General features: G+C 37.0%; 1 protein-coding gene across 4 annotated transcripts in view; it reads right to left on the bottom strand.

The window, feature by feature from the left end:
* Positions 1 to 13,391, bottom strand: part of per3 (period circadian clock 3) — a 57,184-nt gene extending 43,793 nt beyond the window's left edge. Inside the window, 3 exon segments of one of the 4 annotated variants that reach the window (NM_131584.2) lie at positions 377 to 439; positions 2,812 to 3,341; positions 13,309 to 13,391. In NM_131584.2, the coding sequence (NP_571659.2) occupies positions 377 to 439; positions 2,812 to 3,179 (431 nt within the window). In that variant the 5' untranslated portion in view covers positions 3,180 to 3,341; positions 13,309 to 13,391. 4 annotated transcript variants of the gene reach the window in all.
* Positions 13,392 to 17,542: the final 4,151 nt, after the last annotated feature.

Genomic DNA, 17,542 nt, shown 5'->3' with positions numbered 1-17,542 from the left:
ACACACACCACATACTGAATGTAACTCCAAACCATGATTTTTTCTTCACCGAACTTGACTGATTTCTTTAAGAATCTTGGCTCCATGTGGGTTCCAAAAGGTCTTCAGCAGTATTTGTGATGGTTGGGATGCAGCTCAACAGATATTTCATCAGAAAAACTACCTTCTGCCACTTTTCCAAATGATCTAGAAGTTATTATTTGTTGCTCTAACAACTGGGATCCACGACAAGACTTTTTTCAGTGTATACGTGTCCAAGTAGATTATATGACCCTGGTTTGATTCTTGATATTAAAGTACACCATCAAAAAGAAACTTGTGCTGTATTACTATATCATAATAACCGAGTTGTTGTGCAAATATGACGTTAGTTTACCCGCATTCAGTGTGATGAGTGCTGTGAAAGCTGGAGGACGAGGAACCAGTGGCGGATTTTGAGCTAAAAACACAACGAGAAGAAGAACTTGATTTAATCAGACGTCTAATGTTACACACAACAGAATCATGTAACTATAAACAACACTTAAGAACTGAGCTTGTACAGGCATTACACATAAACATCTGCAAATAAACTTCACCGTTTGCTCAAATGACTAAAGCTATGTTTACACGTGTGCATTTGTCATTTTAGGCATCTAATATTTTATGTTTATTTAATTATGACATGTTTTCTTTTTGTTGCTAGTTTAAACTAAGAAAAGTAAACCAAGAAAGCTTTATTCCCTACTTCCATCATATGACCAAATGTTAAGTATTTTAAGTTGGTTCCATGTTATAATAACAAAATCCAGAATGGCGTATAAATGTCACATGCAGACAATATATCTGCTAACATCGATAAAATGACTTTAATTGGTCAGCTGTACAGTTTGTCCCGCCTAATGCCCTAATTATTGAATGTGTTTTTGTGAAGAAGACGTGCCTTTTTAAAATGGATTTCTATTGGCTGGGTGCATTTTGTGCACTAGTTATGCACCACAGGCACCTTGCGTTCTAACGCTACTACCCTGTGCTACCCTGTTCTAAACTACTACATTGTTGTGCTTCACGTTTTTTGAACAAGTGGTCTGTGCGCCTGTAGTTGAAACAAAAAAATTAGCTCTGTGCAAATAAGCACCTGACGTCACACGCTACAAAAATGAATAGATTTTTTTGCTAACTTAAAAATAACTTTTATATTTTTTTTATTCAATTTCATGCTAGACATATATTGCTTTTAACAAATAATCATTACAATTTGTGTGTTTTTTTAAATTGACTGTATATACAATTTTCTAGTATACAGTGCATCCGGAAAGTACTCACATCCTTATTCTTTTATGTTGCAGCCTTATTGCATAATGAATTAAATTAATTTATTTCCCCAAAATTCTACACACAATACCTCAATGACAATGTGATTTTTTTTTTTTAAATCGTTATTAATGTATTAAAAATAAAACCTGAAAAATCACATGTACATCAGTATTCACAGCCTTTGCTTAATACTTTGTTGATGCACCTTTGGCAGCGATTACAGCCTCAAGTCTTTTTGAATGTGATGCCACAAGCTTGGCACACCTGTCTTTAGGAATTTTTGCCAATTCCTCTTTGCAGTACCTCTCAAGCTCTATCAGGTTGGATGGTAAGCGACTGTGTACAGCCATTTACAGATCCCTCCAGAGATGTTCAATAGGATTTAGCTCTGGGCTCTGGCTGGGCCACTCAAGGACATTCACAGAGTTGTTGTCTTTCTGTAAGCTTCTTCTCTCTCCACAGAAGAACACTGGAGCTCAGACAGAGTGACCATCGGGTTATTGATCTCCTCCCTGACTAATGCCCTTCTCCCCCCATCACTCAGCTTAGATGGCCGGGTAGCTCTAGGAAGAGTCCTGGTGGTTCTAAACATCTTCCACTTACGAACGATGGAGACCACTGTGTTCATTAAAACGTCCAGAGCAGCAAAATTTTTTTCTGTAACCTTCCCCACCCTTGTGCTTCGAGACAATCCTGTCTCTGGTGGTCTACAGACAATTCCTTTGTCTTCATGCTTGGTTTGTGCTTTGACATGCACTGTCAACCCTGGTACCTTATATAGACTGGTGCACGCCTTTTCAAATCATGTCCATCAACTGAATTGACCACAGGTGAACTTCATGATGCTGCTGAAACCTCTCAAGAACGACCAGAGGAAACAGAATGTTCCTGAGCTCAATTTAGAGCTTAACGGCAAAGGCTGTCAACACTGATGTACATGTGATTTTTTAGCTTTTTTATTTTAATAAATTTGCAACAATTTTCCATTAAATGATGTGCACGCTTTCAGTTTCATTTCCCTGCTAAGTGAAACGTAAAAACGTAATCGACAGAATCGTGATCGCTGAATCGTCTAGGGGAGTTGAATCAAGATCGCAATCTTTTTTTCGATTAATCGTGAAGCTCTAGTATCAGTGTGTTAATCTTAAGGATATCTATAATCTACCGTAACAAAACAGTGACAAAATCTAAAGTTTGCAGTTCGCCACTTTGACCTAAATCGAACGATTTTTGCGAAATTCACCCCCTGCTACAATTTCTCATCAAATTCTCTGACCAATGAAATGCATTCTAGTGTCAGACATGCCCCGCCCCTTTCAGGACGCTTCTCATTTGCTTGTCATTTAATGCTCTTGAGCTTAATCATTCTCACTGGCAGAGCAGGGATCAAAACAAAACACTATTGGCTGTTTTTTTTATAAAGGGGAGGAGCTACTATATGCCCCGCCCTCTCATCGTGTATTAGTACAGATTAAGCCAAATTCCCCATAAAAAAAAGCCACATTTCAAGTGTACCTCTTAGTGCTCCCTGATCCTGTGGTGCTGCCAGGGCTGCAGTTGGAAGAGGAATGATGATGATGATGATGATGGTGACGATGATGATGGTGGTGACGATGATGAATGCTGTCATTTCCACTGCTGGAGGTGTGGGTGCTGTTCATGTCCACATCCTCATGCGTCTGCTCTCCTCCGCTCTCTTCACATCCGCTGCTTCTCCTTCCTATCCGCTCCTCCGCCTCTTCCTCCTCTCCAGATGCGGAAATGTTCCCGCTGGTCCCGGGGTCTTGGCCACTACTGGTTTGGTCCGTCTGGCCCGTGTGTATGTCTGGGCCGGGAGAAGAGTTCTCCTGCTCTCCATCAGGAAAGCCGTCTCCCCCTGGCATTCCCTGTGAGATCTCCTGTCCTCCTCTACTGAAGATCTGATTCACAACCCAGATGATCTGCTGCTGATGTCCACATTAACAATGACAGTCTATGGAGAAATCCATCAGGATTGTGACGACGACGTTTTACTGGTGCTTATGTAGAGTCTTCCATTGAAGAGCCTGCAGAAGAGAAACAGGTAAACTATAAAAATGTACTGCTATCAGGGCCGGAGTGGGACTTCTTTTCAGCCCTGGAGTTTCAAGCCTTAGACCGGCCCACCTCAGTTCACGACTTACTATATTAAAATAAGGTCATTTCCAATTCAGTTTCTAATGACACTATCACATCTGTTTTATTAAGGACAAAGCTACTTTAGAACTTGAAATATTTTTCATAAATACGAGAACATTAAAGGGTAGCTAAATCTCCCAACGCTATTCTTTAACCAGTTAAACTCTGCGGACATGGTACCAGGTCCGTGACGTCATCGACTTTCACTTTAAGATTTAAATGGCTAGCATTGCACCAGACCCCCTTAAGTGTTTTCGTTTGAAAGTGTAGAATCTATATTTTATGCACATATGCATCACTTGGGTTTTTATCTTACTGTACAAAAGTTATTTACACTTAAATACACAGTATTTTGGATGCCCGAGCTGGGTATTTTACATTGGTTCATTTTCAAATTTTTCATATGACACATGTACAAGTTATAGCTCAAATGAAAGCTGTTGCCGGTGCTCATATGGTTCTAGCATTCTTTTTACTGAATTATATGCACATATCAAACAGTTGTTGAATGAATCACAGTGTTTCCATGCCGCAGAAGTGAAAACAATACATTTATGATCACTAAGCAGCCCCAGATAGCACAAACAGCTGTCATCTCTTACCTTATACTGTGTGCTTCAGGGCCATTCTCCTCTGTTTTTGAGGTGATGTGCATAAGTAATCCTTTTATATGTCTGACGTGGTCCAAACACAGTGAATTATGTTTGATCAAAAAAAAGAATAGTGAAATATGTAAACAAGGATCGGTCTCTGTGGCTTATACAGCACCTCTCATCAGTTGGAATACAATAACTTTTGCATAGATTATGGTAGACCTTTTTCTTTTTTCCTATGATTACAGACATGTGCAGGAACCAACAAAATTAATTACAGCACACTAGACCACACAGAACCTAAAAGGTACACTTTCAAATTTGAGTTTATAAAAAAAAAAATACAAAAAGCGCCTCTTTTTTTAAGTGTTTATTATAACACAGACGACATATACAGTTATTTTAAACACTTTCAATAGTGTTTTATGAAAATTCAAAGGGTTTTTTTTATAATAAAAATAACAAATTTTAATAAATAATGAATTAATAAATAATACATTTTTGTATTTACACCTCTGCATGTGGATTTGGGAAGCTTTTAAATTTGGGCAGGCAAAATCCAGGCGGAAATCCCCAAATAACAGCAGAGTTTAACTGGTTAAAACATCACAATGTTCTTTCCTGCAATATCTGAATATATATTCTGTACAAAATTCTTTATAGATATCCAGTCCTTTGTAACGGTGGTCACACAAAAAAAAATTAAATAAAATATGAACAACTACATAAGTAACTTGAACAGTATTATATGTCTTAACACTAAAAATGAAAAAAATGAAAATAAATAAATAACTCAGGTGAGGTTTGACTTTGATCTTGGGTCTGCGGCATCGTAACGCAACGTGCTGATCACTAGACAACAATGGCACTGTTACTTTTTATTAATGGCTTAATCTTTTTCTCCCCTTTTTTAGATTTATTTTTGTCAGATTTATTAATGTAGCGAATCATATGATTTTCATCGAACAAGTGTAATATTCATCAATATCAATTATTCGAATTCTTATATTCACTAAGGTGCCGCTGTTGACAAGAAAAAAGGAGCGCGATATGCTTTTTTTATTTTGTTAGGCAACGACTTGATCAGCTGGGTATTTTGCGAGAGTGTTGCTGTTGATATTAGTATAACTTTATTTTCAGGCTCATTGTTCACATTAACACACTCATAATAACATGACTTGGAATAACAAAGACTAAGATTCTTCTTCCGTTTTATCTCATATAAATATGAGCATATTAATACAAGCTCAAATGACATTGTTGTGAATTTGACTCAAATTATATAATAGTTGCTGGTTAAATGTGTTCATTTTATATATACTTTCAATATATACTTTCCATGCATACATCCACTTTAAAAAGTTCATTTATCAAAGATTTGTGATTTCATCAAGTTTTATGATGATTGATCTGTATTTTCTAAAAGAAGTGCAAATTAAATAAGTGTAAATTTGACTGAATAGCAAACTTTAAGAATTATTTTTAACGTGTTAATATGGATTTTTTTCTATCAGACAATATCTTTTCTATTCTCCACTGTAAAAATGATTACATTATTATTATTTTATTTTATGAGGGATTATCTTATTGTTTTTATGAAGATTGATAAGTAAATATAAATAGCAGAGCAAATTCATTTGACTCAATAATAACTATTTTAAAAAATCTGTTTTGTGTTAATCTGACATGTTTCTGTCCGATATAACATGTTCCATGCATACTGCCACTATAAATTAAAGTTATTTTTCTATGGAATAGACATGTGGCCCTTCACTTGGTTTGCAAAACTTGATGTGGCCCTCAGGTCTAAAAAGTTTGTTGTTTATAGTGTTGTTATTGTGTAAAAGTTTATTGTGCTGTAATTTTACATCTACAGTCTGAGCTATAAAATTAACACAGATTAGTTGATTTCACAAGATTACATCTTATTAATTGATCAAATTGACAAAGAATGAGTCGTATAATGTTGTTTTGCGAATACGGTTTGTTTAGTATGAATTGAATCATACAAAATCATCCACAAGCTGAAGATTCACTAGTGAAAATTGGTTACATGGCTGTCAAAAAGTACTGTCAAAAAGCATTTTACACAATCATTACAGAAAATATCTGTGCTGTCGAACCTTTAGAAAACATTTAGCAAAACCCATTGACATGATGATATAAAATTGCAGCTGACTGACAGCGAGTTATGTCTAATTTAAGGTTAACTAAGTGGAGGTGTGCAATATGCATCATCTATGTTTGACCAATGTGTAATCTGACATTAAACTACATCTCTCGCTTTACAACAACAACCGATATTGAAAGAGCATTTAATATGTGATAAAGCCTATTAGAAAATAATTTCATTTAACTAAGTCTCAAAAACATCCCTGTTTGGGTTACGTATGATACAGCGATGATGTACTAGCAAATGAAACATTGCTGACAGAATATTGGGTTCAGCTTTTCTACACCAAATGTCATGTTTGGATGTCCTTCACACTTATTAACGAAAGAGATTTTTATTTATTCTTATTTTTAGTGTGGGCTAATGTCTCGCTGACGTCTCTGAGCGTTCTATATTCTAGGCTGTGACCCGTCTGTGTAATGACTGCTGCTGTTTGTACAGCGACTCTGACGCAGCCTTGCTCAAAATAGGCCGTGTCACAATAGCACTGGGTCAGGTATTAAACACAAACTACTAAATACACTTGATAAAAAAAACTGGGTTATTTTAAGACACGGTGCATAAACCTTCCTACACAACTGAACATCTAAAAGCACAAACAGCAAATAACCCTGAGTGAATTGTAGGAAATATGAACGTACATATGAAATGTATCAATTTGGGACAAGCCGAATTAAAGTCAAACAGAGTGCATTTCACAGAAGAGGGTGGGAATTGGTGCTAAATATGTGTAATAACTCGTGTGATTATATAACGCTGCACACGTATAAGCATGCGCTTAATTATACCGCAGAGCTTCTTTATCATGTCTCTTGGCTTTTCTATAATGGATTGGGTGTTCGGTAACAGGTAATAACGATCTTTATGGATTCTGCATTCTACTGTCAACAATAAAGCGCTAGATTTATCTTTACAAGCTATTGACTGACTTTTTTCACACAATAAAAATAAAAGATAACGCATATGTGCCGTTAGGCTGCAGAACATTTGGTGAATCTCCTAAAGTTAGTTAAATAAAACAATTAAATGTACTGTTTTTGTTTTGTTTAGATGTTTTTTTAGTTTGGATTGTGTTTTCAGTCGAATTACGGCAAAGTTTGTTTGGAAGCAGACAGATTCACCTTTTTAATGGTCTCAGGGCTGCACGATATTGGAAATTTTTGACATTGTTAAATTGCGATTTAAATACAATTTCACTAGATGACTTAAATGGCTCTGTTTTTAAAGTCATTGCTTTAGATGGATTGGGATGATTTTGTAAGGAAGTGAAATCTTAATATATTTTTATGTAGTTTATTATATACAGTTGAAAGCAAAAGTTTACATGTACTGTATAAAAAGGCACATAACTATTTAAAAAAGTCAGATTAAGTAAATTAGGATTATCAAATTTGTTTCTGTTCTGCTTAATAGCAGAATAATGAGAGATATATTCTTTGAGAAATTGTTATAACTTTTCTTTAAAGTCAAGTTTACATACAATAAGATTATTCTGCCTCTGAAAAAGCTCAGATGATGGTGTCAAGGTTTTGGAAGTTTCTGATTGGCTAATTGACAACATTTGAGTTAATTGGAGGCACAACTGTAGGAGGCACAACACACTGCTTCCTTGTGTGACAGCATGGGAAATTCAACAAGCCATAATCAAAAAAACAGCCAGATTACAATTTGCTAAATTACACTGGGACAAGAATAATTTTTGGAGACATGTCCTGTGGTCTGATGGAACTAAGATTGAACTGTTTGGCCATAATGACCAGTGTTACATTTGGAGGACATTAAAAACATTGCTGTGTGTATGCGGTTGTGTGCTCATAAACACAACTTTGATGAGTAAAATTGTCAAAAACTGTGGAATATCCAAACTAATATCTGCTGAACAACTGTTATTCACACTTACAGATATTTGACTGAATGGAATATGCATATTTGGCGAGCTGTCCGGGAAGAGGTCCCTGAACTCAGAAATACACCTAACTCATGTTATTCCCCTTATCAGGACAAAGAGAGAGACAGGGGTCCGAGCACAGTATCTAGCCCAGCTACAGAATGCGGAGGTAACCCAGCTACAACTGAATGAGGTGGTCTCTGCTCGATTGAAACAAACTTTAGAGCGGATCGGTTGTAGTGAGAAAGCAGTACGATCCAATGAGCTAACGAATCAGGCTAGATCACACTGTATTATGGATATGCAATAGGCATATTTAAAAGACAGAATTACGAGTAGGGAGTAGGGTCATCATTCCTACTGGTAAATATGCAATTCATGTCAAATGTTCAATTCAATTCAGCTTTATTTGTATAGCGCTTTTACAATGTAGATTGTAGAGCTGTGAACCTACACTAGTCTCACGGTTCGGTTACGATTATCATGCCATCGATTCGGTTTAATTCGATATTTCGGTGCATCACGGTGCATTGACGATGCTTTCCATACACAGTTTTATATTTTCTTCACAGCAGCACTTCTTGTATTAAAATGTATGAATATATTTATATTTATATACTATTTGTAATACAATTTTGTCATTTAATACAAACAGTCAGAAATATAAACAAAATGAGCATTTAGCAAATAATATAAACAAATATAAATATCCAGCTCAATTTCTGATCCTTGTCTAGTTCTCTTACACCCCTTTGATTGGTCACACCCTAAAAAAAAACAGTTGCGATTGGCTGTTGCGCGCTGCGTTCTTCACAGATGAGTGACACTGATAAGTGGCGGGCGGTAGCGGCGATCTCACAGCTGTTGTATGATTCGCGGCTGATGTATGATAAACTCTGCAGACACACGCTCGTTTCTGTATGCAAAAGTAACGCTGTAAAACAGCCGAGAAGAGAAGAAAAACCACGCCAGCAGGTCAAATGGGCCACTGTGTGTGTGTGAGAGAGAGAGAGAGACAGAACGAGAGCGAGAGATGGAGTAGGCTACTTTCATTCTCTCGCTCTCAGTGAAATAGGGGCTATTGTTGTATATGTCAGTGAAAGACTGATCCAGCAAACACACACAGTGAAATTATGCACAGTTTATGAGTTTTAAGTAGTTAAAGCGCTGTAAATACTCGCAATCGCCTCCCTCGTGACAGAGCGCATATGAGGTAAATGACGTCAGTAATAACCGGTTATGATTATTACTGAACCGATACCGAATTGTCCGCATCTGCATCGCAGTGCACCGAAGAAACGATTAATTTTGACACCCCTAGTAGATTGTGTTAAAGCAGCTTCACATAAATGGTCATAGTAACTGGAACAGGGTAGTTCAGTTTTTAGTGTTTAAGTTCAGTTCAGTTTAGCTCAGTTCAGTGTGATTTAAAATCATTACTGAGAGTTCAAACACTGAAGAGCAAATTCATCAATGCGTAGCTCTACCAATCCTGAACCATGCGAGCCAGTGGCGACAGCGGAGAGGGAAAAAAAACTTCACCTGATAGGAGTGAAGGAAACATGCTGAAATATTACCGAGAGCTGTTTATCAGTTAGGAAAATTGGCCGAACTGCAGTTTTAGTTTATCTGTTATTTCTCTCTCTAATGTAAAGCCTATAATGCATAATTCTAGCGGAGGCTATGTATGAGAAAGTCTTACCTCTGATTTCTATTTGGCAACGATGTCTGTGGGTGTCAGTTTACTCCCGCATGACTTGTTTTAGCGCTTTTGGCCCGTTTAGACAGCGAACCGCACTAAGAGCAACCTTGTAACATTGTTAATCCCTGTTTCAGGGAAAAAAACAATCGATCTACTGGTGTGAAAGCACCCTAAAAAGAACTTACTGTAGAGCAGTAATCAAAATATAGTGATACCGTGATATTTTTATCCAAGGTTATCGTTAGTGATGGGCCGTTAATGAACGATTCGTTCATTTCGGAAACTACGAGTCCTCTCGGGGATTGATTCGTTCATCCGCGCATGCGCACATTTGTGCAGGTGGTACCATTCATTTTAAGCCTTTTGAGTCGTTCATCGTGGAAAGGCAGAAGCCAATCATATGCGTTCAGAGCAGGAAAAAGAACTGATCCATTCATTTCTCGAGTCCTCTATCGGGTCTGAGTCATTCGTTCCTCGCAGGCCAATCATATGCGTTTAGAGCCGGAAAAAGAATTGAATGGTGAACTAATTATCATGGCTCCTATCGACTCAGATTGTGTACATTGGTTAAGATTATATGTGACTGTCAGTGTAACGTGAATGAACCACTGACATTTAAAGACATGAAGAGGTGAGCTGAGCAAAGAGACAACAATACCTTCATAGACAAAAGAGCAGGTAAACATTGAATTATTATTTTCTCCTTCTTATAGGATTCTATTTATGACTTATTTGTCGTGTGATCAACCTTTTGGGCTAGTTGTAGATGTGTTTGGAAGCCATTCATAACATTTTAATAATATTTTGGCAAATTGAATTAAATGAACGAAATGACTCGAAAAAAGATTCGTTCATCTTGATGAACGAGACTCAAAGATTTGAGTCAGTAAAATGATCCGAACTTCCCATTACTAGTTATCATACCGTTAGAAACTTGGATGAATGATTGCTGGTTTTCAGGAGTCGTTTTTTGGCTGAACCATCACTTTAATAGAACCATATGTGGCAAAGTGTAAACATTTTATGAGACTTTGTAAAGTTTTTTTTTTTTTTTTCCATCAAAAGAAAAATATGCACACACTTTTAAATATATATTTTTGAATTATCAAACTAAACTCTATGACACTCAGATAGCTGACATCACAATGATTCGCAGTTAAAAGAAACCCCTCCACACTCATGCATAAATCACCATTATATCACATTATAATTTTCCTGATTTTCCAGCATAAAACATTTGTTTGGATGTTAAATTTGGCCAACTCTTTAGCAGGTTACATTTACAACTTTAAAATTGTCTAAGATCTATCCTACTGTTAGTCCAGCATGCAGTAGACGCTCAAATTCACTAGCCACGACAGCCCACATGTTTTGGTTCTGCCCAAATCTAGGGAGGTTTAGTAAAGTTATTTTTCAATCTTTTAATTATATGCATGGTTTTCTTATTGAACCTGAACCCCTGTTGGCAATTTTTGGAAACAGTCCCGAAAATATTGTGCTTAAAGAAGAAATATGTAGAGTAATTGCTTTTACCACGCTATTGGCAAGGCGTTTAATTCTTCTGTATTAAAAAAAACTGAGGCCCAACACATAGTCGATGGATCGTGATGTATTTTATTGAGCTTGAAAAAATCTAATTTGCTCTGAGAGGTTTAAAAAATATATATATTTTTAAAACATGGTCTCCCTTTCTTACATACAGACAATTTAGAATTTTTAGGATATAGGAGGATATATAAAATAGCATATAATCCCAAAAGGATCCCTTTTTTTATTGAATTGTTTTTTTTTTTATTCTTTTTATTATTCCTCTTTTATCTCACTGTAACCTTGTAATGCCTTTCACAATGGCAGTGCGTGTAATAAAGGTATACAGAATCTTCCTTTTATTACAAACTGAATTGTTCACTTTTTTCGTGTAACGTATATCTTTTTGCATTTTCCTTTTTTAACATTTATTCATCTGTTTGTCATTACTGTATTAAAACTGTGTATGCACCCTCTATGTACACTTGCTGTGCACTTTTGTGACGCTTGAGGACTTTATGTTTGTATACTGTTAGCTATGTATATCTTCTGTTAAAGCCAAAAACGGGATGGGGATATTTGTTTATATGTTTTGTTTTGTTGTTGTATATTGTTTGTTTTTTTCTGTTTTGTGCAAATGTATAAAAAAATCCTTATAAATTAAGTATTTTTTAAAAATGGGCCAATTCTGAGACCATGTACAGCATCATAATTACTATAGTAAAGTGCAATTGCACTAAAAATGTAAGATGATTATAAAAAAATGCATCTAATATGTTGCAAAGTTGGAAATATTAACAGTTATCCTGCTCGGTGTGAGCGCTAGTGGTAGAAAAACCCACAAAGTTGATTGTAAATTTCATTGACTAACTGATTCTGATGGAGAAATGGTTGTGCCTCACTGAGCCAATGTTTTTTTCCCTTCACTTTTGTCAAATGGTGAAGTTTGTTCCTCACCACTGGCTTGCTTGCAGTGTTTGGAATTTCAGCAGTAAAAATTAAACTACACTGAACTGATCTAAACTGAACTTCAACTCAGAAAACTGGACTGACACAGTTTCAATTTACAAGAAGTTTCATGTTAAACTGCTTTGACAGAATTTACATTGTAAAAGCGCTAGAGAAATAAACATGAAATAGTTTCTTAATCCATTCACAAACATCTAAATCTCAAGTTGAACTATGAAACAGATAATTGTTCACAATACATAGCCCATCAAATGGTCAATAATAAACGATATCATTTAAAACAGACTTATTCATTAAAATGATCAGGAATTAGTTTAGGAAGTCATTAAAACACGTCATGATATCTTATTCTAGATCACATTCATAATGTTTCACAACACTATATAAGCAAAGCAACTACAGAACCATGCCATCAACCATGCCATAACTCAGATCTCACCCTTGGTCTCTTTAAACCTGCTTAAGGATGCACAGGGAGAATAAACATTCAACAATTCATCCAACATTCATAACAAACCCACAGAATGTTATTTGTGACACTGACGCGCGCCTCCGCCGTGCACATGCACAGACACGAGTTTGGGTTGAGACAGATATTATTTAAATGCCTTTACGTGCAATGAGCACCTTACAAAGACATCACAACATCACCAAAACACATGAACATTCAAACGAGATATGAAACGTATAATTCAGTATTGAAATTCGATAGGCAATGCGCATGCGCTGTAAACATAAGCCAAAGCGAGACGTTTACAAATAGCAACAAACAGCAATGATACAAAATATCGACAGTATCATGGTTAAGAGCGGATAATTATGCGATAAATATAATCACTAGTGTAATTTAAACGTGGTATACTTTAAAACGTAGAAGCTAACGTTAATCACAAACCGTAAACGTCGCGTGTCTTCCTTTATGAACATGTCTTCAGCATGACTGCACTATTAAAACTATAGACCGCTTTCGTTTGCTTGAAGTGTGTATAAAATCAGTACTTACTTGATGTTTACGTTTACGTTTAATCACTTGCTCCAGTTTCTTGAGCGTCCCTCCATTACTCCGCCAGAACGCAACACACTGTCCAACGTGAGGTTGGCCGACGGGAGCCACGCCTGCTCGATTCCCATTGGTGCAAAGGTTTCCTTGTAATCGTCTGATTGGTCGAGGGGCGTGGACATGACGTTAGTCTAGCAAAGGATGCGGCGCACTCACGTGTATGGCCATGTTATACAATAGATGAAAACAATGGCGTAGTGGCGGCGATCTCGCGTAGTAACGAGCCGATAGGAGTAAAACCTGGGCTTACAATGTACTAGTTCCATCATGAATTTAGGGTCTTAAACATTTCTTTAACATTTAATAAGATAGCGTCGTTTTTACGAGAAAGAATAGAGAATTACGCTGCGCCTCGAGGTGACAGGAATTAAGTAGATCAAACGCTTAGTGATCTACTTTCCCGCTCGCCGTTAAAGCCCAGTGTTATTCACACACGCGTTATTAATATGATTTTTTCCTTGTTTGTGTACAGGGTTACACCTACTTATTAGGAAAACTCAATACTAATAAGTTAGTTGTTAAAGAAGATTGATTTAATTTGATGTTATTTAGTGAGGGATTCGCCTCATTTTGCAATGCGGAAGCAAACTTTTTATTTTGCTAATGTTAAGACCTTCAACTTATTGTAATTTTTTAGTCTATTATCCCTTTAACTGCCTGCTCCATTTAATGGTTGACCACATTTTGACTGTTAAATAATTACGGTTAATTTAAAGAATGATTGAATAGTTTACACTACACAACATTGTTGGTTTACAAAAAAATCGTGAAAAATAATGCTACACTTGACTTTGGTTTTATTATAATAACAAAACAAGAAAACATGTTAAATGAAAAACTGAAAGATTTTATAGCATACTTAAAAAAAATCAATGTGATTTAGTATTCAAAAAATTGTTATTTTTAGAAAATAATATTTCTTTATATTTATATAGAGCTTTTCTAGACACCCAAAGCGCTTTAAACATTGGGGTGAATCTCATCCACCACCAGTGTGCAGCATCCACCCAAATGACACGACAGCAGCCATATTGCGCCAGACCACACAAGCTGATTGGTGGAGAGGAGACAGAATGATGAAGTCAATTATGATATGGGGATGGTTAGGAGGCCATGATGGACAGAGGCCAGTGGGAAGATTTGGCCAGGGGTTAAACCCCTACTCTTTTTCAAAGGACAACCTGTGGTTTTAATGATCACAGAGTCAGGACCTTGATTTAACATCTCACCCGAAAGAGTCCCCATCAATATACTAGGGCAGGGGTCATCAATCTCGGTTCTGTGTACCTGCAGGGTTTAGCTCCAACTTGCCTTAACACACCTGCCTGGATGTTTCTAGTATACCTACTAAGACCTTGATTGGCTTGTTCAGGTGTGTTTGATTAGAGTTGGAGCTAAACTCTGTTGGGCACCGGCCCTCCAGGAACAAGTTTGGTGACCCCTGTACTAGGGCGTTAGGACCCACAGAGACTGCAGATTAAGTGCCCCCTGCGGTGCACATGTAGGTTGAATTGAAGGAGCCTCACTTTATTTTGAAGTCGATTAAATTAGTGGTAGGGACATTTCAGTAATTGGTTTATATCGGTGGGAACTAGGCATGGTATAAGATTCTGTTATGATAACCTTGGATAAAAATATCACTGTTTCACGGTATTGTGATTACTGCTCTAATATATATTCTTTTTAAATGTTTGAGTAAAAAGCAAAAACTTTTTTTCCCTTTTGAACAGCATATTTTATATTGAGAAACATGTAAAATATTTTGAAGTATTAAACATGGTAGGCTGAATGAATTATTGAATTTTGCGCTCTTCATTTGTTTCAAAAACAGATTTTTTTTACAATTTAAATAGCCTCTTTTCTGCTGGAGATACTGTTGTCCTAAAGAAAAAAATAAACTTAAAAAAATCTTACACATACCTTATTGCAGATCATTTAGATGGTTTTAAAACCATGACTTTTCCAAACTGTGGTATATCTTGAAAACGGTTTTCGTCCCATGCCAAGTGGGGACATGTCCCCATTGTCCATGCCAATTCTACGCCCTTGCAACAAAGTATTAAAAAGTGAAAGTTTGATTTATAATTGATCTTCTTTCCAATTACTTTTGGACCCTTAACAAGTGGGAAGCACATATGCAAACTGTTGTAATTCCTACAGCGTTCACCTGATTTGGATGTAAATACCTTTAAATTAAGGCTGACAGTCTGCAGTTACAGCACGTCTTGTTCGTTTCATTTCCATTGTGTTGGTGTAAAGAGCCAAAAATTTTACAATTGTTTGTCCAAATATTTATCGACCTAACTGTGTGTTTTGGAAACTCAAAATGATTTTTTTAACACTAGCACTTGATATTTTCAGATTTTTAATAGTATATGTATTAATTCTGGTACTTCAACCATAAACTGACATATCAAGCATTTGGTAGAGGCTGATATTTTAGAAATTAAGGGATGTGTGGGAAAAAAATGCATTGAGTGTGTTAATTAGCGACATGAGGAGTTAAGTAATGCAATTCAAATGTTTTTTTATTTGGTGGGGCAGTTAAAGGGTTAATTACAAACAATATCACTTGAGCTAAACAATGTTTTTATGATATTACATTAAAATAATTTTCTAAAATAATTTAATTTCACAAGATGCCTTTATTACTGCTAATGATATAGAAGTATCAGACCAAAAATCAGAATACTACTATAAAACATTAACAGCAAGTTACCTAAAAAACAAGGTGGATAGAAACTTAAACTGTTAAATGTTGTTTCTGCATCTGTTTTAGCATTAAGACATTTTAAAGTTCATTTTTGGTTGCACATTTATATTTCTCATTTGTGAACACTTGAGAACACCTGAGTTCACGAGTGAGAGAACGATGGAACGTGAGATTGATGGGGATTGGTGCAGCAGTGATGCGGTCGATGTACCGGTGCGTTGTGGTAAAGGAGGAGCTGAGCCGAAAGGCAAAGCTCTCAATTTACCGGTTAATCTACGCTCCTACTCTCAACTATGGTCATGAGGTTTGGGTCAAAGACAAGATCTCGGATACAAGTGACCAGAATGAGTTTTGTTTGCATGGCGGAAGGGCGCACCCTTAAGGTGAGGAGATCTGTCACCCGGGAGGAACTCGAAGTTGAGCCGCTGCTCCTCCACATCAAGAGAAGTCAACTGAGGTGGCTCGGGCATCTGTTTCGGATGCCTCCTGGATGCCTACCAATTGAGGTGTTCCAGGCATGTCCCACAGGGAGGAGGCCTCGGAAAAGACCCAGTACACTAGGGGTTTCACGATTTAGATTTTTAATCGAAATCGATCGAAATTTATGCTCGATTTCGTTTATCGAATTAAAAAATAGAATCGTCTATGCTGCCACGCCCCCATGTCACGTCAGCTTGGCTTGCCAAGCGGGAAAAAACAGGCTTGTTGAAGTGCTTGTTAAACTGCAGAAGCAGGAGACCCGTCGACAGAGCTTAAACCCCCTCCTCTTTCAATGAAGTCGCCGGTGTGTAAGCATTTTGGATTTCCAGTGAGTTATGTTGACAACGTTCGTGTTGTCGACAAAAAAACCCCACAGTTTTGCAAGCTCTACTATGTACATATTACGTACGGTTCGTCCGATAGACAACACCGGCATCGCGTTCCTCCGCCCGCCCCCGTTGCAAATCCGCTCGCGAAAAGTACACACTCAGGCCCTGTTTACACTGTCTTTGTTTTTAAATGGCATTTTAGAACGACAACGATTTGACATCCACAGTGGCGTGTAGCATTTCTGAGCAGCCCTCCTTCCTCTCTACCTCTGAAAATGCACATCACGTGACCACACAGACACAGACGCACACACAGCCATTCGCTCGAGACAGCAGGTCCAGGCAGTCAGAGGACTGCTTCAATCTTTCACTCACTTGTACTTAGTCATTTTAGCGAACACCTCAGATACTGTTGGCTGGTTCCTGTTGGTTGTGCGTCTTTTTTACCGACGCCATTATAACGACACAGATCACTGCCTATTCACGAGTCCCGCAGAAAAAGTGATTGACAGGTGGTAATTATGTGTGTATCTTGCCTTTATTCATTTACTGTATAATTTGTTTATGGGTAAAACAAAGACCATGCAGGTCAGGTGGTTTAAACGGTAGGCTACAAATAATTAATTGGTCATTAATTAATTAATTATTCATAATC

Source organism: Danio rerio, chromosome 11 (genome assembly GCF_049306965.1).
Source record: "Danio rerio strain Tuebingen ecotype United States chromosome 11, GRCz12tu, whole genome shotgun sequence".
Classification (NCBI taxonomy): Eukaryota; Metazoa; Chordata; class Actinopteri; order Cypriniformes; family Danionidae; genus Danio; species Danio rerio.
This window is presented reverse-complemented; position numbering and strand designations above follow the sequence as displayed.